The sequence below is a fragment of the Macaca fascicularis genome, chromosome 2 (genome assembly GCF_037993035.2).
Source record: "Macaca fascicularis isolate 582-1 chromosome 2, T2T-MFA8v1.1".
Taxonomy (NCBI): domain Eukaryota; kingdom Metazoa; phylum Chordata; class Mammalia; order Primates; family Cercopithecidae; genus Macaca; species Macaca fascicularis.
Genome location: NC_088376.1, coordinates 163,877,985 through 163,902,483, shown reverse-complemented (window position 1 = coordinate 163,902,483; position 24,499 = coordinate 163,877,985). Strand labels below are relative to the sequence as shown.

General features: G+C 43.4%; 1 protein-coding gene across 3 annotated transcripts in view; it reads left to right on the top strand.

The window, feature by feature from the left end:
- The first annotated feature begins 15,929 nt into the window (after positions 1 to 15,929).
- The window catches only part of ARHGAP31 (Rho GTPase activating protein 31), a 122,715-nt gene continuing 114,145 nt past the window's right edge, over positions 15,930 to 24,499 (top strand). For all 3 annotated transcript variants that reach the window (XM_074033391.1, XM_005548071.5, XM_005548070.5), the window contains exon 1: positions 15,930 to 16,579. Coding sequence is in view for 2 of the 3 variants with exons in the window: in XM_005548071.5 (XP_005548128.3) it covers positions 16,480 to 16,579 (100 nt within the window). In the remaining variant the exon portion in view is untranslated. The remainder of the gene's footprint in view (positions 16,580 to 24,499) is intronic.

Here is a 24,499-nt window from a genome sequence, read left to right as displayed (position 1 = left end):
AATAGCCCACAAAAAGCAATGTACCCTCCGTGTCAGAAAACTGTTTTACGGCCAGATGCGGTGGCTCAGGCATGTAATCCCAGCACTTTGGGAAGCCAAGGCAGGTGGATCACCTCATGTCAGGAGTTCAAGACCAGCTTGGTCAACGTGGTGAAACCCCGTCTCTACTAAAAATACAAAAATTAGCCGGGGGTGGTGGCACGCATCTGTAGTCCCAGCTACTCGGGAGGCTGAAGCAAGAGAATCGCTTGAACCCAGGAGGTGGAGGTTGTGGTGAGCCGAGATCTCACCCCTGTACTCCAGCCTGGGTGACAGAGCAAGACTCCGTCTCAAAAAAAGAAAAGAAAAGAAAACTGTTTTACAAGAAACAGTCTTGTCCTTTCTGAAAAATTTTCCAGGTTCTAAGCACTTAAGTGTAAAGTAAATCATCTCAAACTACATTGGAACTGGGAATGGTAAAAAATAAATTAATGAAAATAAAATAAACTTAAAGTCTTATAAATATATTTAACATGGGACAAGGGACCAGGATAAGGAAATGAGAAAAAGACATGAATAAATTGGATGATGATGGAGGAAATGGAAGAATTGCTCAGTGACAAGACAATAAAAATCACTCTCATTTATGTACCAAGCTTTTACCTCGGTATAAACAAAGTGCTAGGCATTTTCATTACCTTATTTAATCCTCGCAACAGCCTTACAAGGTAGATACTATCACTCCAATTTAACAGATGGGAAAACTGTGGCTCAGAGGGGTTAAGTTATGTGTCCAATCACTGGGCAAATCAGTGGCAGAGTCAGGCATGGAGCCTAGGTTGGCCTGAGTCCACAGTCTGTGTGCCCAGAGCTGGGGAGGAGCCTCTGGGGACACAAATGTTTACAAGAACCTTCACAGCACCTCCATCTCACAGACAGAACTGAGTAGGAAAACCAGGCCTGTAGGGAGGGCTTAAATGGAAGGGGAAGAGAGTACAGAGGCAGATTACTAGGCATCAAGGCCTAACAACAACTGTGTATTGGGGAAAACAATTTTGTTCAAGAGGGCTATTTATAGGGATGTTTTTCCTCAGTACTCCCTTCCCCCATCTCCTCCCTTTTGTGTTGAGAGGCGCCTGGCAGATTGGTAAAGGGTTACAGGCAGTGGACAGGAAACCATGGAACACAATGAACGGGGCGGGGACAGATCCCCACCCACCTAAGAAAATCGCTGGCTCCAGTATTCAGAGACCCTGGGGGGAGACAGACTGAGCTCAGGGTTCTGCTCCTTCCCTGGTTGTCTTTCTCAAAGCCAGAAAGAGGCAACGTGCCCAAAGGGGTGCGAAACAGAGCAAGTTCGGGAGAAGGGCAGAATGAGGTAACAAAACATAACAAGATTATTAAAAGTAAGTCAAATGGGCAGTTCATTGTCTTTCAGGAGGACTGCTGTATTCTGTGAGAGATGAAGGTTTTTCTGCCCAAAGATACTGTCCAGTGTGGGAACTCCAAAGATACAGCACAAGAGGCAAGAGAAATCATCTCAAACCCAGCTGCAGAGAGGGACCCCAGAGCCCAGGGTGAGGTCCTTGGGACACACCCTGCCAGGCTTCTGGGGGCTGCTACTTCGGGCAACAGCCCCCTGTATCCTTCCCTCTGGGCCACTGGACACAAATCTCAACCCAAATGGATCAAATTCAGACTTAAAACCTAATGCCAGACCCTGTGAAGATTCAGGCATTGGTATAATAATAATTCCACTCACGGCACTTGGCTCTTTCGGTGGCCTTGTGAAGTCTCTTGTCCACATGTGACTCTAGGAAGGAAGTGTCCCGCTGCTGTTTGGCAGTGTCTAGTGCCCATGGTGGAGTGGGACAAGGGGGTCTTGTGCTGCCTGGTTTGTTCATTTCTGAAAAACTGAAGTTTGATTTAATGCTACAACTGTGCATATGGGTCAAATGTTATTATTGTTTTTTAAGCACTATAGAACACAAAAGATTTCCAAACCTCTATTTTTGAATACTATTCAATACAAAGAAATTAGAGCATAAGTAAAATATTGGTGAGGAAAAACTTACTTCTCAAATAATTTCAAATAATGCATGTTGATGGCTCATCTAATCTCTAGTCCTAACTTCTCAGCTTCTCCTGAGTCTTGCATTTTATACTATCGAGGACATTTCCTCTTGACATTTCTGATATGGCCCTTGATGTGTAGAGAAGTATGTATTGTCATTCTCCAAAAAAAAAAAACCAACAAAAAAAACCAGGTTTTACTCTTACCAGTCCCCAGTCTTATAAACCTGCAGAAGTTTTGGACTCTGTTCTCTCCTACATCTAGTCTTTTAAATAAATGTCTGAGATTTTGAGTTAGCAGTTAGGGGCTCTGATCAATGCACGGTTACGATAAAAAATAAGACTTCATATTCAATGTAGGGGGAGGAGAGAGAAAGACGGAAAGAAATTATGTTTAATAATGACAAGATCTGTTCAACTTTTAGGCTGAGAGTGAAGTCATTTAAAGCCTTCTTTTTCTCCACTTTTATTATGGCACCTGCTTGATCTTGGAAGCCCTTTTAGAAGGAAAACTGACTTTAATAATTGCAGAGATGGTGGAGCAATGGGAGGTCAGGTGGTCAGGATAGCAAACTGATTCCAATTCTCATTTCTTCTCTCCCATCAAGTTAACTTCTCCTCCACTCAGTAATGTTTGATTAGGGATTGGTAATGTAGACCTCCCTGCTCCAGTCCACTAAGGATGCTTAATTTGGAAACTTAGAAGAAACAATTTGCAGCATAACCTAAATCTGGAAACTGATGCACAGGGAAATACAATAATGGAACTTGGGATACACAACTTTTTAGAAGATCTTTTGCTCTGGTCAAGTGCATCTTCTACTGGCTTCAGAACCCCATGACATTGGTGGCTGCATAAGTCCTATCTCATAAGAGAGCATCACCTAACAATTGATCTCAATACTAGACACCACTGATATGATTAGACTCTGTGTCCCCAACCAATCTCATGTCAAATTGTAATCCCCATGTGTCAAGGGCAGGACCTGCTGGGAGGTGATTAAATCATGGGTGTGAATTTCCCCGGTGCTATTCTCATGATAGTGAATTCTCATGAGATCTGATGGTTAAATGTGTGGCACTTCCCTGCCCACCCTCTCTCTCCTGCTCTGCCATGAGAAGATGTGCTTTGCTTCCCCTTCACCTTCTGCCATGATTGTAAGTTTCCTGAGGCCTCACAGTTATGCTTCCTGTTAAGCCTGCAGAATTGTGAGTCAATTAAACCTCTTTTCCTCATAAATTACCCAGTCTCAGGTAATTCTTTACACCAGTGTGAAAATGGACTAATACAGAAAAATGGTACTGGGAAAGTGATGCTCTGCTAAAAAGATACTTGAAAATGTGGAAGCAACTTTGGAACTGGGTAACAGGCAGAGGTTGGAACAGTTCTGAGGGCTCAGAAGAAGAAAGGAAGATGTGGGAAAGTTTGGAACTTCCTAGAGACTTGTTGAATGGTTTTGACCAAAATGCTGATAGTGACATAAACAATGAAGTCCAGACTGAGATGGTCTCAGATGGAGATGAGGAATTTATTGGGAGTAAAGGTCACTTTTGCTATGATTTAGCAAAGAGACTGGTAGTGGCATTTTTCCCCTGCCCTAGAGATCTGTGGAACTTTAAACTTGAGAGAGATGATACAGGGCATCTGGCAGAAGAAATTTCTAAACAGCAATGAATTCAAGATTTGGTCTGGCTGCTTCTAACAGGATACAGTCATATGCATTCACAAAGAGATGGTCTGAAATTGAAACTTATGTTTAAAAGGGAAGCAGAGCATAAAAGTTTGGAAAATGTGCTGCTTGAACATATTGTCAAAAATAAAAACCTATTTTTGGGGAGAAATTCAAGCCAGTTGCAGAAATTTGCATAAATAAAGAGGAGCCAAATGTTAATAGCCAAGACAATGGGGAATGTCTCCAGGACATCTCAGAGATCTTCACAGAAGCCCCACCCATCACAAGTCATGAGGCCTAGGAGGCAAAATGGTTTCATGGGCCAGACCCAGGGCTCCGCTATTCTGTGCAGGCTTGGGACATGGCACCTCAGTCCCAGTTGCTCCAGCCCCAGTTGTGGCTAAAAGGGGCCAAGGTACAGCTCAGGCCATTGCTTCAGAGTGTGCAAGCCCCAAGCCTTGGTGACTTCCATGTGGTGTTGGGCCTGCAGGTACACAGAAGGCAAGAATTGAGGTTTGGAACCCTCCACTTAGATTTCAGAGAATGTATGAAAGTGTCTGCATGTCCAGGTAGAAGTCTTCTGCAGCGGTGGAGCCCTCATTGAGAACCTCTACTAGGACAGTCTAGAGGGAAAATGTGGGGTAGGAGCACGCACACAGAGTCCCCTCTGTGGGGCACTGCCTAGTGGAGCTGTGAAAAGAGGGCCACTGTCTTCCAGACCCCAGAATGGTAGATCTGCAAAGAGCTTTCACTGTTCACCTGGAAAAGCCACAGGCACTCAATGCCAGCCTATAGAACAGCTATGGGGACTGTATCCTGCAGAGCCACAGGGGTGGAGCTGCCCAAGGCCTGAGAGCCCACCCCTTGTGTCAGTGTGTCCTGGATGTGAGACATAGAGTCAAAGTAGACTATCTGGGGGCTTTAAGATTTAATGACTGCCCTGCTAGGTTTCAGACTTGCATGGGCCTTGTAGCCCCTTTGTTTTGGCCAATTTCTCCCTTTTAGAATGGGAGTATTTACCCAATGCTTATACCCCCACTGAATATTGGAAGTAACTAACTTGCTTTTGATTTTACAAGCTCATAGGCAGAAGAGACTTGCCTTGTCTCAGATGAGAATTTGGACTTGGACTTTTGAGTTAATGCTGGAATGAGTTAAGACTTTGAGGGACTGTTGGGAAGGCATGATTGATTTTGCAATGTGAGAAGGACATGAGATTTGGAAGGGGTCGGGGCAGAATGATATGGTTTGGCTCTACATCCCCACCCAAATCTCATGTAAAATTGTAATCCCCATGTGTCAGGGGAGGGACCAGGTGGGAGGTGATTGGATCATGGGGGCAGATTTTCCCATGCTGTTCTCATGATAGTAAGTGAGTTCTCATGAGATCTGATGATTTAAAAGTGTGGCACTTCCCTCCCTCACTCTCTGTCTCCTGCTTCACCACGGGAAGATGTGACTTGCTACCCCTTAACCTTCTACCATGATTGTAAGTTTCCTGAGGCCTCCCAGTTATGCTTCCTGTTAAGCCTGCAGAATTGTGAGTCAATTAACCCTGTTTTCTTCATGAATTACTCAGTCTCAGGTGGTTCTTTATAGTAGTGTGAAATGGACTAATACAAGCACCTTTAAAATAGAGGTGACTGGATGTGTGGCCATTTCTATGTCTTCTTTTGAGAAATATCTGTTCAGATCATTTGCTAATTTTTTAATTGGATTGTTTGTTTGTTTGTTTTTGCTGTTGAGATATTTGAGTTCCTTGTATATTCTGGATATTAATTCCCTCTCAGATGAGTAATTCATAAATATTTTCTCCCATTCTATAGATTGTCTTTTCACTCTGTTGAATGTTTCATTTGCAGTACAGAAGCTTTTCAGTTTGCTGTGATTTCATTTGTTTATTTGTTTTCTTTCCATTGGCTAGGATTTTGAGGTCTCATTCACAAAATATTTTCCCAGACAAATGTCCTGAAGCATGTGCCCTATGTTTTCTTCTTGTAGTTTTATTGTTTCAGGTCTTACATTTAGGTCTTTGATACAGTTAGAGTTGATTTTTATCGAGAGTACATGGTGAGGGTCTATTTTCATTCTTTTGCATGTAGATATCCAGTTTTCCCAGCGCCATTTATTAAAGAGACTTTTCTTTACCCAGTGAGTATTCTTGACACCTTGTCAAAAATTAATTGGCTATAAACATATGTATTAGTTTCTGGGATCTTGACTTTGTTCCATCGGTCTGAGTGTCTGCTTTTATTCCAGTATCATGCTGTTTTACTGTTAAAAAAAAAATCTGTACTACTACAGTTTTGTAGTATATTTTGAGATATAATATTGTGATACCCCCAGCTTTGTTTCTTTTGCTTAGGATTGCCTTGGCTATTTGGGATCTTTGTGGTTCCATAGAAATGTCAGGGCTTTTTTTTATTTTTATAAAGAATGTCATTGGTATTTTGATAGGGATTGCATTAAATATATAGATTTCTTTGAGTAATTTTAAGTGTTAATTTATCTAATCAATGAGCATAAGATGTTTTTCCATTTGTACCATCTTCAATTTCCTTCATCAGTGTTTTGTAGTTTTCCTTGTAGAGGTCTTTTACCTCCTTGGTTAAATTTATTTTCAGATTTTTTATTGTAGCTATTGAAAATGGGATTGCCTTCTTGATTGCTTTTTCAACTACTTTGTTGTTTGTGTATGGAAACACTACTGATTTTTGTATGTTAATTTTGTATCCCGTAACTTTACTGAACTTAAAAGTTCTAAAAGTTTTTTGATAGAGTCTTTAGGTCTTTCTATATGTAAAATCATTATCTGCAAATGGGGACAGTCTGACTTATTTCTCTCCTATTTAGATGTCCTTTATTTCTTTCTCTTGCCTAATTACTCTAGCTAGGATTTCCAGTACTATTTTGAATAAGAATGGTGAAAATAGGCATCCTTGTTTTGTTCTAGTTCTCAGGGGAAAAGTTTTCTGCTTTTCCTTGTTCAGTAAGATGTTAACTGTAGGTGTGTCATATATGGCCTTTATTATGTTGAGGTACTTTTCTTCTATTCTTAATTTACTAGGAGTTTTTATCATAGAGGGCTGTTGAATTTTGTCAAATGTTTTTCTGCATCTATTGAGATGATCATATAGTTTTTGTCCTTCATTTAACTGATGTGATGTATGACATTTATTGATTTGTATGTGTTGAACCATTCTTGCATCCTTGGGATAAATCCCACTTGATCATAGTGTAGTATCTTTTGGATGTGTTGTTGGATTTGGGTTGCTACTATTTTTTGAGGATTTTTGTTACTATGTTCATCAGCGATATTGACCTGTAGTTTTCTTTTTTTTATTGTGTCTTTGTCTGGTTTTGGTATCAGGGTCATGCTATACCCATAGAATGAGTTAAGAAGAATTCCTTCTGCTTCAGTTTTTTTTTTTTTTTAATTGCTTGAGGATAATTGGCATTAGTACTTCTTTAAAGGTTCAATAGAATTCAGTGGTGAAGGGATCCCATTCTAGACTTTTCCTTGTTGGGAGATTTTTTTATTACTAATTCAATCTCATTACATGTTACTAGCCTGCTCAGATTTTCTATTTCTTCTTGATTCAATCTTGGTAGGCTATATGTGTCCAGGCACTTATCCATTTTCTCTAGGTTTTCTAATTTTTTAGCATATAGCTGTTCGTAGAGTCTCTAATGAGCCTTTGTATTTCAGTGGTATCCATTGTGACATTTTTTTCATGTCTGATTTTTTTTATTTGGGTCTTCTTTCTTTTTCTAATAATCTGGCTAATGGTTTGTCAATTTTGTTTATCTTTTTTTTTTTTTTTTTAAAAAGCAGCTTTTTGTTTCATTGATTTTTTTTTTGTTTTTAGTCTCAATTTTTAAATATTTTGCTCTGATCTTCATTGTTTCTACCCTTCTACTAACTGGATTTGGTTTGTTCTTGCTTTTCTAGTTCCTTGAGGTGCATTGTTAGGTTGTTTATTTGAACTCTTTCTACTTTTTTGATGCTGGTGTTTAGTACTCTAAATTTCCCTCTTAACACTGTTTTTGCTGTATTCCATAAGCTTTGGTATGTTGTATTTCAATTTTTATTTGTTTCAAAGAATTCTTAAATTTCATTCTTAATTTCTTCTTTCACCTGTTGGTTCTTCAGATATAAGTAGCCTAATTTCCATGTATTTCTACAGTTTTTAATATCCATCTTATAGTGTCTAGTGTTATTCCATTGTAGTCCAGTAAGATACTTGATATGATTTTAATTTTTTAATATTTTCTGAGATTTGTTTGTGTGTTAATATATGGTCAAACCTGGAGAATGTTCAATGTGCTGCTAAAAAGAATGTGTATTCTGCAGCTGTTTGGTGAAATGTTTTGTAAACACCTGTTTGGTCTACCTGGTCTATGGTGCAGTTTAAATCTGATGTTTCTTTATTTTTATGTCTAGATGATCTGTGCAATGCTGTGAGTGGGGTGTTGAAGTTCCAAACTATTATTCTATCAGGGTCTATCTTGCCCTTTAGATATAGTAATATTTGTTTTATATATCTAGGTGCTGCAGTGTTGAGTGCATATATGTTTATAATTGTTATATTATCTTGCTGAATGGATTCCTTTATTATTATATAATGACCTTCTTCGTCTCTTTTTACAGCTTTTAACTTAATGTCTATTGTTTCTGATATAAATATAGCTACTTCTGCTTGCTTTTGGTTTCCATTTGCATGGAATATCTTCTTCCATACCTTCACTTTCAGGCTATGTATGTCTTTACAAGTGAGGTAGATTTATTGTAGGCATCATATAGTTGGATCTGGGTTTCTAATGCATTCGGCCAATCTATATCTTTTAAATGGGGTCTTTAATCTATTTACATTTAAGGTTATTATTGACTGGTGAGGACTTACTCCTGTCATTTTATTGTTTTTTCATTATTTTGTATATCCTTTGCTCCTTGCTTCCTCTCTTGTTGTTTATTCCTGTGGTTGGGTGGTTTTCTGTAGTAATAAGATTTGATTCCTTTTTCCTTACCCTTTAGTGTATTGACTCTAACAGAGGTTTATTTTACATAAGTTTTGCATGCTTTTGTGATTGCAGTTATCATCCTCTCACTTCCAGATGTAAGACTCCCTTGAGTATTTCTTGTAAGACCAGTTTAGAGGTGATGACTTCCCTAAATTTTGCTTGTTTGTGAAATTTTACATTTCCTTCATTTGTAAAGGATAGCTTTGCTGGATACAAAATACTGGAGTGGCAATTTTGTCCTTCAGTATTTGGAATAGATCACCCCAGTGTCTCCTGGCCTATAACGTTTTTGCTGATAAATCCACTAATATTTATAATAATCTAACAGAGATTCCCTTTTGTGTGACTTGATACTTTTCTCTTGTTCCTTTTAAAATTCTTTGTCTTTCAATTTTGAAAATTTGACTATAATGTACCTCAAAGAGGATTTGTTTAAGTTGAATCTCTTTGGGGTTCTTTGAGCTTCCTGGATCTGAATGTCTGTCATCTGTCTCCCAAGACTTGGGAAGTTTTCTGCTGTGGGTTCATTAAATATGTTTTACTCACCTTCTTCTTTCTGTTCTCCTGGAATGCCCATAATACAAACATTTGTTCACTTAACAGTGTTCCATAAACCCTATAGGCTTGCTTCACTCTTTTTCATTCTTTTTTTTTTCTTCCTTCCTTCTTTCTTCTTTTTTCTTTCTCTCTCTTCTTTCTTTCTTTCTTTCTTTCTTTCTTTCTTTCTTTCTTTCTTTCTTTCTTTCTTTCTTTCTTTCTTTCTTTCTTTCTCTTTCTTTTCTTACCTTCTTTCTCCTTTTCTTTCTTTCCTGCCTGTATTATTTCAAAAGACAAAACTTCAAGTTCAGAAATTTTTTCTTCTAGTCTATTGTTGAAGCTCTCCATTGTGTTTTTTATTTCCTTCATTATTGTATAATGACCTTCTTTGTCTCTTTTTACAGCTTTTAACTTGAGGTCCTTTTTGTCTGATAAAAGTACAGGTACTTCTGCTTGCCTTTGGTTCCCGTTTGCATGGAATATCTTCTTGGTTGATGTTCTTGCATGGAATTCTCCAGCTCTAGAATTTCTGTTTGGTTCTTGTTTATGATATCTATCTCTGCTGAAATTCTCATTAAAATTATGAATTGTTTTCCTGATTTTGCTGAATTGTCCATTTGTATTATCTTGTATTTCACTGAGTTTCCTGAATATTATTATTTTGAATTATTTCTCTGGCATTTTGTATATTTCCTTATGATTGTGGTCTGTTACTAAACAATTACTATATTCTTTTAGGAGTAATATGTTTTCTTATTTTCATGGTTGATATGTCCCTACATTGATTTCTATGCATCTGGTGGAAAAGTCACCTCTTCTATTTTTTTGGAGAAGATTTTATAGGGAAAGACTTATTTGTGTGAATGGGTCTTGGGTGTCAGTTTGGTGGGGTATGTTGACCTTGACTGTAGGTGGACACAGTCATATAGTCTCAGTGTAGTTTCTTCAGCTGTAATCCATACTAGTGGCATTTGCAAGTTTCTCAGTGGCCTAGGCTGAGAGAGTTTGTGGTGACTGTGCTGTGGTTTTGCCAGGAGTGGGCTTGCTGGGCTGTTTCTCAGGTTGAGAGTACATGTATACATGTGATGAGTTTGTCAGTTTGTGGTCTGGCTCACTAAGGTTGGGGCCACAAGGCTGTTACTCTGGCTGGGAGCATAGACTCATGGTTGCTCAGTCAGTTTGAGTGCATGCCTGCCAGGAGTGTTCTTCAGTGTTGAGATGCAGGTATACAGCTGCTTGGCTGAGCTGGGAATATGTCTGCCACGGGTAACTGGATGGGGTGTTTCTCAGGCCCAGAACATGGTGCAAGGCTGCTCAGTTGGTCTGAGGGTGTGCCTGCCAGGGATGGTCCATGGGGCTCTTTTTCAGTCCTGGTATATAGGTGCAGGGCTGCTTGGCCAGCTTGTCTGTAGAGGGCAATCCACGAGGCTGTTTTTCAGGCCCAGGATACAGCTACACAGCTGCTTGGTTGGCCTTGGGTGTGTTGCCAAGGAGTGGCCCATAGAAAACTTCTCAGATTTGGGACACAGGTGCAAGGCTGCTCAGCTGGCTCAGGGCTGTGCCCACTAGAGGCAGCCAACTGGGTTGTTTCTCAGGTCTAGTATGCAAATGTATGGCTGCTTGTCCAGTTTGGGGCGTGTCTGCCAGTGGCAGCCCATGGGGCTATTTCTCAGGTCTGAGACATGGACTTTTAGTGACTTGACTGTTCTGGGGGAATGCTCACCAGGAGTGACCTTCAGGACTATTTCTCAGGCCCTTTTAGGGAGTGCAGGGCCATTGGGCAGGCTGGGGCATGGTAAGGTAGAGGCTCTGGGGACACAGCGGGGCTGTTTCTTAGGTCCTGAGCATGGATGTGTAGCTACTTCACTAGCCTGGGAACGTATCAGATGCTTGGAGGCTCGGGGGCCTCTCCCACTCAGGGAAGGATATGTAGCGGTTTGGCTGGCTCATGGGTGGTTTCACCCTGGGCAGGACTGGCAGACTGTTCCTCCTTCTAGAATTGTGGTGGCAGGAGTTGGTTTCCCTGCTATATAGGACCAGAGTCACAGCTGATCCTTGGCCCAATCTCCATACAGCTGGGGTTGTGGCATTCAGCCACCCATGTGGGCTTGGTACAAGGAAGATGGAGCCCCAGTACTAGGGAGGTGCGGTAGCTGCCGGCCATCAGAGCAGGGCATACTCCAGAGGTAGCTCTGGTCTCAAGATGGTACCATGCTGCAGCAGCTTGCCTCACAGAGGGTGGGTTTGGGTGAGGAGTGCACACGTTGTGCTCTTAATCAGGGGCACGTCGCTGTGTGAATTTCCATCAGCTCTCCCAACTGGGCTCAGGGCTTGTGAGGACTGTGGAATTCTCCTGTTGTAAGGACTATAGGCTGGGCCTTGTGGCTCATTCCTACAATCCTAGCACTGTGGGAAGCTGAGGCAGGCAGATCGCCCGAGTCCAGGGGTTTGAGACTAACCTCTGGCAAGATGACAAAACCCCATCTCTACAAAACGTTAGCCAGGCATGGTGGTGCATGCCTGTAGTCCCGGCTACGCAGGAGGCTGAGGTGAGAAGATCACTTGAGCCAGTGAGGCCAAGGTTGCAATGAGCTGAGATCATACCACTGCACTCCAGCCTAGGTGACAGAGTAAGATTCTGTCTCAGAAGTCCCTCCTGTCTATGGGCTGATCTGATTTGGGCAAAAGAGATGGGGATGCAAAGGCTCCGTACCTTCATGCTGCCTTCCTGGGCTTCCAATCACCACAGGTCCATCTCCACTCCCACACTGCACTCCAGCAACTCTCCTTTTGACACTTCAGTAAAATCTTAGCTGTTTATTTGTTGCCTGGGTCCTTTATTGTCAGGGGGATGAATGCCAGGCATCTCTAGTCAGTCATCTTGCTTTTATATATCTCTTTATTTACAGGAGAGAAGGTTGTTACCATCCTTGGTAATGAAGGAAACAGCACATGTTGATAGGCATCAGTTTTCAACAAGTGCAAATAAGAGGGATCACAGGCAGCAACAGAATTCTGAGGTATCTCTGTGTGAGCAAAGAGCTTTTCTAGTAAATTGCACCATGACAGTCTGCTAAAGGTATAATTTACAAGATCACCAAATAACTTCTCAATTAGTCTTTCTGTTAACATTCCTACACTATCTCTATACCAACTTGTTTCTTAGGTAATGCTCAGCCAAACAGAAATCAGATTTTGGAACCAAATCAGATTTTTTTCCATAGACCCAGAAAAGACTCTGCTTAGAATAAGCAAGGAGAAAGAAAAAAATGGGAAGAGAAAGAGATATGTAGAGGAAGAAAAGATAAAGAAAAATTGGAAAAAAAAAACCCTAAAACAAGCACTAGATTCCAGTTTGGCATCTATCATAGGACATACTCAACATTAAGAGGAGGCAGAAAACAAATGGGGAGGGGGACAGCTTTCCAGCTCCCCAAATCAGGTTGTCACCATGTGACTTCATTATCTCGCTTGATATATTGTGAATTCATCCCACCATTTGATGTGGACAATTGAGTTATCATCAAGATAACCTTGAAACGCACATCATGTGTACATTTCAGATAAGATTTGTTTAACCAGCACAGGAATAATAAACACCTTGCTAGGTGCTCAGTGTTACCTCCACCTTGAACTCTTACAAACTTGAACCCAACTTAACATGAAGCAGGGATCAAAAGGTCCATCAGGCCATTCCAGGTTGAAAATCGTGTTAATGCCAGAGGCATTTGGGGAATTTCCAAGTAAAGCATAGAAGAATCTCAGGGCTATGTTAAGGTCACCAACTGGCCTCACTGGTTCACCTAGACAGCCCTGTTCTTCAACAAACTACATCTGCCGGGTTTGATGGTTATTATGGGGATTTTGTACATAGCTAAATTTATACTGTGAAGTGCTTTAAGAATTACTTATAAATTATTATTTGCATACTTAACTGATAGCCTTCATTATGAGAAAGACCATATTTAATAAAAATTGTATGTAATTAAAAAATTAATTCAGATTTGAATAAAGTCTTGATTAATATTACTGTATCAATATAAACTTTCTAATTTTGATAATTATGCTCTCATTATATAAGATATTAATATTTGGGAAAGTTGGGTGAAGGGTATACGGGAATTCCTTGACTATTTTTTTGTAAATTCTGTCTTTTTTTTTTTTCTGAGACAGAGTCTCACTCTGTCGCCCAGGCTGGAGTGCAGTGGCGCAATCTCGGCTCACTACCAGCTCCCCCTCCTGGGTTCACGCCATTCTCCTGCCTCAGCCTCCCGAGTAGCTGGGACTACAGGTGCCCGCCACCACCATGCCCGGCTAATTTTTTTGTATTTTTACTAGAGACAGGGTTTCACTGTGTTAGCCAGGATGGTCTCGATCCTCCTGACCTCGTGATCCACCTGCCTCGGCCTCCTAAAGTACTGGGATTACAGGTGTGAATCACCGCGCCTGGCCTGTAAATTCTTTATAAGCTGGAATTACTTGAAAATGAAACATTAAAAGAAAGTTTTAAAATATTTAAAAAGGTAATTCACAGAGCTTCACAATTTCTCCATTATTTGCACCCAGAAAAGGGGCTCCTTCAGCCTCTCTCTTTTGTTGACAAGATGATGAAATCCACCATAAGTCAGATGAAAGAATGAATGCAAAAGTCCTTGCTGAAGTAAACTGCTAAGCAAATGTTAATAGTGAACATTATAGTCCCATATGGAGCTGCTTCTCTGTAAATAAAGGGAGGAACAAGCCATTATACGAAATGCCCTACCAGAGAGTCTCCAAGCAGTTTACAAAATGCTTAGAAATTGCTGCCCTAAAAGTAGGACTCGGGGAGCTATTGAAAGGTGTTCAGCAAGGCAGGCAGGCATACAACAGCAGCAATCCTTCAGGATGACTCCTCAAGCTTTTAATACATAGGATGGAGGAAGTGGAGGAGATTGGACTCAACAAATCCTACTAGGAGTTACTTAATAATTGAGGAGTGGATGGTCCTCACTGAGTGGGCCTGGAAAGGAACATACCAAACTGAGAGGCATGGTGAAGAGCTCATCCGTCTGGGCGGGACTAGCTCGGAGGTGGAAGAGGAGGGAGACAAATGAGTCTGTGGTTACTTGAAGATGTTTCGCCAAGATGACTGGGGCAAATGCTTCTCAGTGTCACTGAGAGATGGAAAATGAAAAAAAAGGAAAGACAATTCATAGAGGTTCGGCTGCAAACTCAAGCGGCTGCAGAGGACAGGCAGGTGCAAAAGGGGGAAGACAGGTCATGGGGGCTGCAAAATTGCAAGAGTAGTTTCTCTAAAGAGGGTGCCTTCAAGGGGCCTGCCACAACTCAGCATCAACCGTCCTTGCCATATGGGAATGCACTTGTGGTGTAACCAGATCTTCCATATTTTCAAGAGAAGCCAGAAATTCAGATCTTATGTGAAATCTCTTAACCTTTTAATGCTAGCTTCTAATTTTAAAACATTTTAAAGCAGGGTGTCTGCCAGCCAAGCACATCTATGGGCCAGATCTGGCAGGCTGGCTATCAAGTTGCGACCTTTGACATAGAGAAAATGTCAAGGGTCAAAGTTCATAGACTGTTAAGGTGATACACAGAGAGACAGTGACTGTAAAGGGATTCAGTACCTAAAATGCTACAGATGCAGCTTTGCCAGCAATCTGAGCTGTATGACATACACCCCTACCCTTCAAGCCTGTATATGGATTTGAATTTATACAGAAGTTTCATCTAATCCTCAAATGGTTAAATCACAAGAATTTGAGTGCTTTCTGTGTGCTGAGTACACAGAAGTTAAAGAATTTAAAATCTAACTGGAGAAGCAAAAAACATGCCCTCTTGAAACAACTTGAAACAAATTGTGAAACAATCTGGGAGACTGCTTTCTTCACATTTAAGGTGTCAGAGGCACCTTAAATCCTGATTTGTCCCCCCCAACTCACTTCCATTTAGAAAACTTTGCAGTAGTGTGTGTGTGCGTGTGTGTGTGCGTGTGTGTGTGTGCGTATGTGTGTGTGGCTTGAATTTGTAACCAGAAATCTGATTTCCTGGGCAGTGGTTACAAAGCTGCAGCCTCTCTTTGCCCAGGGGTATCTTTACCCAGCGTCGGGTGGGAGTGAGCTGAGGTGGGGGTGCACGGACGCTGCAGCGGAGGTTGGGATGGGAGTGGCCGGCGTGAAGCCACTGCCTATCAAGTTTCTCCGCTGGAGTCCCCTCTTTGTCTCTGTCATAATTCTTTAAGTGTTTGCGTAGCAGACGGGCGGGCACCGAAATAGAAAGTGTCAAAGATACGATGACAATGAGGATAAAACCAGGGCAGAGGGTTCTGAAAGTCCCATCCAGCACGGTCCCCGCAGAATGCCAGCACACCTCCCGCCGCTTCAAAGAGCCGGCTCGGCGGGGCAGGAAGCGGCGGCTGCGGCTGCGGGTCCTGCGAGGAGAGCGCGATTTCCTCCGGGGCTGCCCAGCTATCTCTGGAGTCGCAGAACGGCTCTCGGGAGAACGCGTTCTCTACCCCCACCCCGTGCTCCTCAACCCACCCACCTACTTCCTCCAGCTCCACACACTCACAAGCACGGAGCTGCCAAAAATTTCCACCCTCCGCCCCCCTCCCTAGCTAACTTCCTTCCAGCGTTTCCTGAGCTGGATGATCCTAGGATTTGTAAGACAGGAAAAAAAGGAAGGCGTGAGGGCGGGCAGGAGGGACAGGATGCTTGTTTTTCGCTCTACCAAAGCCGACTGAAGGCGAGACAGCGGGCCCAGGGCGCAGGACCCACCGCAGCCCCCTGGGCAGTCTTCTCACCCCGCGTCCGCGTCCTCTCCAGGGCACTTAAGAAGCGGGGGAGAGCTTGCCCTCCGTCCAAAGCGGAGGAGGAACACCCGAAGACACCGCAGGAGCCTGTGAAAGTCCCTGGGACTCCAAGTGAGGAAGTGACACTCCCAGGCGAGCCGGCCCGCGGCTGCCAGTCTGACGGCCTCGGCACGGCGGCCCCGGAGCGGCGCGGGGTGGATCTCAGGCTCTGCCGGCCCGCGCCCCGCGGGGTCCATGCGCAGGGCCCCCAGCCCAGGTTCTTCCATCTTCCGATGCGGCCCCCCAGAGCCGCGGGGCAGCCGGTGATCTAGCCCGGGAGCCCATCTTACAGCGGTGCCAAGCAGAGGGGCGGCAGAGACGGAGGGGCAGCCTCTTTGGGACTAACTCATGAAGAACAAGGGTGCCAAGCAGAAGTTGAAACGAAAGGGAGCCGCCAGCGCGTTTGGCTGTGACCTGACGGAGTATCTGGAAAGCTCGGGACAGGATGGTAATGTGCCTTGGCCTTTCCTCCACTTCTTTTTGTTTGAGGGAGAGATGGACTCTCTCGAGTTGTGTTAGAGTCGGTTCACAAGTTAATGTATTCCAGGCCTGTGCGCTCATTGTACTTTTTTTTTTTTTTTTAAGAACATAAACGATTCTTAAGGTGCACAGCGCTGCCGTCCCGACGCGCGGAGACTGCTGTGTCAGTCCTTCCATTTGTCTCACACAAGCTGTTAATGGGTGGTACTGCCGCAAGTTTACAGGGCCACCTCAGGGGATGGGGGTGGAGGCTGCAGAGGTCCCGATCCTAAATCTGGCATGTTGGTAGGGAGGGAGGAGGGGTGGACATGTGGGATGGTGATCAGTGGGCTTCCCTGGGTACAAAATCATAACGGCCTTAGCTGTCCCTCCTGGGCTCTCCAATTTCGTCTGCTCACATCTTTTTTTATTGATGTGTTAGAAGGCAGTTGGGGGTGGGTGGTGGGGGAGGATCCTAACTGGGGGAGTGGTTGCGCAAACATTTCTGAATTTCTGAGCTGATGCCAAATATATAGTACCTCCACCCCCTTTCCACACCCGCCCCCCCAAGACCTTTTCCCTCCTCTTGGCTTTCAGATTAACATTTGGTGTGTCAGGCAAGAAGAGTGTTGTAAAAAGGTCAGAGGGCCTCGATTTTTAAATAGTTTAGGGTAAGTAGAGGAAAGGAAAACTTCTCTGTTTTCAAGGTCAGAAACGGGAGGGGGGGAAGTTGGGGATGGCGGAATCCAGCGGAGACAATTTAAACATTTGTTGGGGAAGGGGGAAAGAAAACACCATCTAGATTACAATAACAGCGTTTGAGCTTAGAAGTGTTTAATCATAGGAAAGTTGGAAAATTGAGCATTAAATGACTCCTTTTGTAAGGTTGACTGGTTTTGCACTTACCCATGACAAAAAGGCCTTGTCTTCAGAAGCTTCAGCGAGAGGGAAAATAGCCTACTATATGGGCCATGTGTTTATACATAGATAGATACAACAAAGGGGAAAACATAAGGGCTGTGTAACTGTGCAGAATAATTCTGCCTCCAGGAAAATAATCTCAAAAACTATTTGATTAGTCCATATCGAATATGCATTTCAAAAACAGTGCGATGCTTTTGTTTCACTTCCGTTTTTTGGGAGACTCAGCACCACCTAGTAATTTGCAGTGGTGTGATATTCCTGTGGTATTCTAGAGTTCAGTGTGCTGTGTCATTAGGACAAATAGCTTAGGATTTTAGAGCTTGGAGAACCACAAGTTTCAAAACTGACTCTTTTGAAATTGATGCATAACTGAACAATTCGTTGAATCCTCACCAACCATCTGGAGAGGTAGATTTGAGATAAAAATCACTTGGTTTGAGTTTTTTTTGAGCATGAGAGAACTCTAAGTATGCCTCTTAGCCAGTGTCATCAGAAGTTTACAATGAAATGCTTCCCTTCACCTGTTTTTTGCAGGGGCCTTCAAGTTAACCTCCAGGTACACTAGGAATGCTCCTGGGATGCCACCTTTCACCATGCGGGTGTTATTCTGGCCCCTCTCTCAAAGCTATGAGAGTTGCATAGGGGTGCTTGCCAGCCCTGTTCATTCTTACAAACTAATAGATCATAGGATGAGCCAGAACCCCAGGGTTCTGTGAAGATACCTCAGAGGCAGCTTTAGGCAGCTGTTCTTTCACCTGCTTTATATTTTGGGCTTCTGCATATGTTTCATTTAGACCAAAAAAAAAAAAAAAAAAAGGAAAGAGACTACTGCTTAAAAGAACAGCAAACCAGTACCCAGGGTTCCCCACCCTGGGGAGGAGGAAAAGAAGCCCAGAGGGGTAAATTGGCCTGCCTAAGGTGATACAGCTAATCATGAAGGATCACAGGGCCCTCCCTGGCCTGTTAGGTTCCTCTGCCCTCCCTGGCTTCTATGTCTAAGCCAACATTCTCTTCTAATGATATTTTCCCCCTAAATTGAAAGCAGACAGCCCTGCTACAGGATCAGCAAACTTTCAAGACTGAACATACCTGATGAGAGTTCAGCTTTGAAAGGAAAGGCAACTGACCCACTTAATGATCCACACACTGTTATTGTGCTACACGGAAATTAGGCATGCATAATATACTGCTTATGTAAATAAGAGTAATTAGAATTTATTTTTTCCCACAGCTAAAACTAGTTGGATAGGTTTTTTCCATATATTTGTCATAGTGTAGCATCAATGAACAAAGTTAGTGCTAATGGTTTTCTCTAAAGTAATGTTGCTTCTTCCTGGACTCTCTGAAACATGTATTGGTTCACAGACAAAGCCTGGACTCTGCTTCTGGGAGGAAAAGCTGAGCTGGGCACTGGCCCTTTGCCCACCACCTTGGAAGATCACCCCAGAATGCTGAGGGTGACAAGTCAGTGTGGTAACTGGGAGCCAGGGGGCTGGAGAAGGGCTCCCTGGACTAACATCATGGTTACTGAGCTTTGAAGGTCAAGGGTGGTGCAGTGGACCTGCACTGAGATGGGAAAAATAGGTTCGGGTCTGGGAGTACAAAGGGAGAGGGGAAGACCAAAGATTTAGGGACGCAAAGACAGCCCCTGTCCTTGGACAGGGAAGGAAAGCCCTGAGCTGGAGTGGAGGACAAAGCAGGGTGACAACGAGCTATGCTCAGGGCATCTGAACATGGGGACTCCACACGCTTGAGTGGGAACTCTGGGGAGACAAAGGCTGAAGACAGTGACTGAATGTCGTATGCTTCTGTAATTTCTGAGGTTCAGCCCTGCTACTTTCAACTGGAGAAATCTGACAAGGCCGGGCGTGTGGTTTACAAATAGGTGTTCAGCTTAGGGCAGACATTGCTCAGGGCCAGTTGTCAACCTTAATCTTTGGGAAGCTGATGAAAAACAGAAACCTTTTCCTTAGAATCACACACACACACACACACACACACACACACGCACACACACCGTGTATGCAATTTCTGCAGGTATCTACATAGATGCCAATTTCAGACCCTGCTCTGATCACCCCTCACTGGCTACCCAGCGGGGCCTGATATCCAGGACCAATTTTCCCTCTTTTTTGACCACTTTTATCTAGGCTAGTAAGAAGGGAGCAATGAACACTCTTAGCCTGGTAAGAACACTCAAGAATGGCATGAAGTGGCTCCTGGCAGACTTGCCCAGAGCCTGTTGCACTTCCCCTCCAACACAGTGGCTGCTGTCCCCAACCCCCAGCTCTCCCCTGGGAACCAGCTAACTTTCTCTTCCTGTCTGCAATAAAGGGAGATCATCCCTTCCTTACTGCTGCCGCTGAAAATAGTACCGTTTTCTTTTTCTTTTCTTGACCACTGAATAAGAAGGCCCTTGCTTCAGCTGTATAATGAAAACCACATCACGTTCCTGCCTAAGGTTGGAAGGTTGTGGGTGAAGCTCTGCGAGGTCATAATGTGCCCATGGTCATTTGCTACCTCTCCTTTATACGCCAAGTGTTCTGGGTCTTCTAGTAGAGCTTGGAGATGGTTGGGGCCAGGAGCCAAGAGACAAGTAAGAGAGTGTTATAGGGAAAATTGTCTTCTTCCTCTGGGTTGGCTTTACTTTAATGGCTGAGGATTTTTTGCTCCTCTGAACAAACTTGTTCATTTTACCCAGTCCCTGGTAAAAAGTGATACCGAGCTTCCCAGTTGACAAAGAAAAGAAGGGGCGAGGATTGTGCCGAAGAGGGCTGCAGCTACCTGCGGCCTCTTCGCTGCACAAACTGTGCCCAATGCGTGCCCAAAGACAAGGCTATTAAGAAGTTCCTCATTCAAAACATAGTAGAGGCCACTGCTGTCAGGGACATTTCTGAAGCAAGCATTTTCACCGCCTGTGTATTTCTCGAGCTGTATGTGAAGCTACATTACTGTGTGAGTTGTGCCATTCACAGCAAGGTAGTCAGGAATTGATCTCATGCAGCCTGCAAGGACCAAACACTCCCACCCTGATTTAGATGTGCCTGTGTTGTCCTACGGTCTCCACCAAAGCCCATGTAAGGAGCTGAGTCTTTAAGGGCTGAGGGAAAACTGTCCTCTCGAGAAAAATAAAATGGAAGTTGTACTTAAAAAAAATTAAAAGGTGATATTGCTTGCTCTGGCCCCATGGCTCTCAGTGATAGCAACACATTAGAATTACCTGAGAGCTTTAAGAAAAAAATGCTGATGCTCAGACCCCTGTAAGAACGATGAAATCAGAATCTTTCCTAGAATATGTGGATACGTAGGCAGGGTGGTAATCTCTGCTCAGATTACAGACCATTTTCCCCTGGATAAGCAGCCTTAGCCATTCAGAATGCACCTTCTGAATGTTTGATAAGAACCGTCAGCCTTTTTATTCCTAAAATTTTTTTTCCTAGTTCTTACCGCACTGAAAAAATATACATTAACATATATATATGACATATCTTTAATATATAATGTATATGTTTGATTTGAGGCATGACAGAGGGAGGGTTCATAACAAATAAGTGCCCATTACAAGTATGACTTCAACCTTGATGAGAGTAAGCCCCAGTATTTCAAAGAACAAGGACAAGGCAATGGGAACTTTTTAGATGTGACTCTTCTACGTTTCTGAGGCTAAATGATTCTCTTTCTTTGTTTATCTATTTATTTAACAAATATTTATTAAGGCACTGTGGTAGATACTGTGAAAAAAAAGATGGGCTGCAGGCTCAAGAAAGTTATGGTCTAGGGGATATGAACAAACTTTCAGATCAATTAAGCTTTGAAATTAGCTGTCATAGCTGAAGGAAAAGCTGAAGAAGAAAATTTGAAAGTTTTGATCTCCAGTTAAATAGACAAGATACTCAAACATCAGCAGCAGCAAAGTCTTAGCAAAGAAGGTAAATATTTTCTGTTCAAGAAAATATTTAACCTTGAATGGAGAACGAAGGCAGGGTTTTTTTTTTTTTTTTTGGCTTAGTTGCTTCCTTTCCAGCAGCTTGCCTAGCACATCATGGTCACACCTTCCCTGACTAACTCTTCATCCTTTGACTCTCAGCTTTGGAAGATTCTGGAAACCTCTGATCCTCCTGAGGCAGGTGCCCCTGCTGGAGGATCCCATTAGGAATTTTGGAACCTTACTGCCTGGAATAGAATGCCAGCTTTGCTTGTTCCCAGCTGAGTGACCCTGGAGCCAGTTGTTTACCCTCCCTGGGTCTCAATATCCTCACTCATGAAATGATAATAGGATTGATATGAAAATAAATGAGTTAATATAGGTAAAGCACTTAGCAGAGGAAAAGCACATGGTAAACCATAAGTGTAGCTATTATCATGGCACCCTGAGTTTACCCTAGCATCACCACCTACCATCCAGGACTGAGTGATGAGGCTCCAATTAAATGAGTAAATGATATGATAAGATTGAGCTAATCCATCACCAAAAGGGACCCGAAGCAGGCTGCTTGCCCTATGGAATGAAGAAGCCAATTTATGCAGGATTTCTCACAGTCACTACAGGGTGGATCATCAGTATACACTCAGGAACTAAAGGTCACCTTAAAATTAAAGGGCCCTCAAAAGGCCTGAGAAAGACACAGCCACAGCCGGGCACGGTGGCTCACGCCTTTGGGAGGCCAAAACGAGTGGATCACTTGAGGTCAGGAGTTCGAGACTAGCCCAACCAACATGGTGAAACCCCATCCTACTAAAAATACAAAAAAATTAGCCAAGCGTGGTGGCGGGGGCCTGTTATCCCAGCTACTTGGGAGTCTGAGGCAGGAGAATCGCTTGAACCCAGGAGGTGGAGGTTGCAGTGAGCTGAGATTGTACCACTGCACTCCAGCCTGGGCGACAGAGTGAGACTCCATCTCAAAAAAAAAAAAAAAAAAAAAGAAAGAAAGAAGGACACAGCAGCCACTGCTGAGTCCAGCAGAAATGAAGCAGAAGTCAGATCCTGGATGTGGAGCTTGTGGAGTGAGAACAGCAACTTTGTGGGCTTGAGTTTAGCGGGCACCCCCGCCTTTGGGCTCCCAAAATGAAACAGAAAGAATTGAAAAAGGAGAATTAGGCTTTAAACGTGGAGCAAACTGACTGGCTAACTTGAGGCCGAGCTGTAACTTACTCTGTGTAGTCTGGAGATGACAACCCACACAGAGACTAGAAAGAACCACTTCCACATGCCTCCCTTCTGCCCACTCTTTAGACCTCTGCCAAGAGCCCCTGGGCCACAAGGACAGCCTCACCCTTTCTTCTCCCCTGTCTACCCCCACTGGCTGCCAACCAGATGCCTTCCAGCTTCAGGAGGCTCAGGCTTTGGGGCTGCTAAGGAAGCCCACTCCCTTGTTGCCCCAGCCCTTCCCTGGAGCTAAGAACCGTCTGCAGGGTGAGGGAGAGCTGAAGGCCTGCTCTTGTACTGGCACAGAGGGAAACATGTTGAAACTGGGACCACATTTTCCCATAGCTGATGCTGTAAGCGGTGGACACTCTCCAGTGCCATTAGAACTGTAGTTTTTGATGCGTTTGTTTTATCATCCTCCCCTTAGCTTGTTAGGCATCTGTGGGCTAGCCTGGGAACCTTTTCTGTAGGATGGAAGCAGGTGTGAGGGGAAACACATTCCGAATTCCAGAAGTTGACTGATCAAGACAGTTCTAAAGCACTTGATGGGGACTATTTTTACCAGGAATCACCTCACTGCAGAGAGGTTTCCTGGGCTTTTGTGGCTGTGGGTGAGGCTCTGCTGCAGTGGGTGGAGAAAGGGGATGGGGCTCTAAGTTCCAAGACTCTGGGCATAAGAACTGTCACTGCCCTGCCACCTCCTTTGCTATTAGCTAAGTCTAGCTAAAGATTCTGGAACAAAGTAGTGATAGAGTCTTCGAGTTGGGGCTACCCCCATTGCTCATTTCCTCCAGAACAGATCACACTTGCGCTGAGCCGCCTTCACACCCTGGCCTCTGCGTCTCAGGACTCCACTTCCTTCTGGCGGTGCCTTCAGACCAGCCTTGAGGCCCAGGAACATGGAGTTAGCTTTCTTTCCATTCAGTGCTTGCTGTGTATTTAAGCCAATGTGACATTTTTCCACTTATCCCCAAGCTTCAAGTTATTTTTCTTTTTGCCTATGGGTACATGGCCTACCCAATTTCCTGAGCTGTTTCCCCCTATGCACCAACACAAATGCCACTCTTGAGTTGAACTGATCTTGCTATTTCTCCCCCAAGGGGCTAGCCTCAAGTACTGATTGAGCGAGGGCCACAGCCTGCTGGAACTTCAGGAGTCTAGATAGCACTCCCTGTCTCTCCAGACTTTGCTGCAGTATACAATTTCAACCAAGGCTTCAAATTTAAAACCCCTGGGAACAAACAGGCTGACTGTAATTCAGAGGAGAATAAGTATTGGTGCTAGATTTTTTTTCTAAGAGCAGAATTTGATAGAGAGAGATGAAAACATCAGGCTGCTGAGTGGCTGAAGGGAAGAGGAGGAAGAGGAGGTCTCTTTGAGGAAGAAAAAGGATTTAGGCATGAAGCCTGAGTCCCACATCAGGCCTTGTTGTTATTTTCATTGGTAGTAAGTGCTACTTATCTGTGTGGATTGTTTACCCTGTGCCAGTTACTTTACACATGCAAAGTAATATTTCAGTATGTTTAAGAATTGGGCATTTTAATCCCCATTTTACAAAAGAGAAAACTGAGTGATTTAACCAAGTGATGCCAAGATTATAGAGATGGGAAAGGCAGAATTGAAATCAAGATCTGTATGACTCCTAAGGCCATGGTCTTAAGCATGAATCACATCTCCTAGGATAGCACATTTCATAATTTGGCATTAACAGTTTTGTCCCAACCTATGAAAAACGATTTTTCTCCCTTTGCTTTGTTTTTCCCCCAGCCTAAACCATGAAGGCTCCTAACAACAAAGGACATTTGCCTAGCACTTTACCTTCTGCAAGGTGCATTTCAC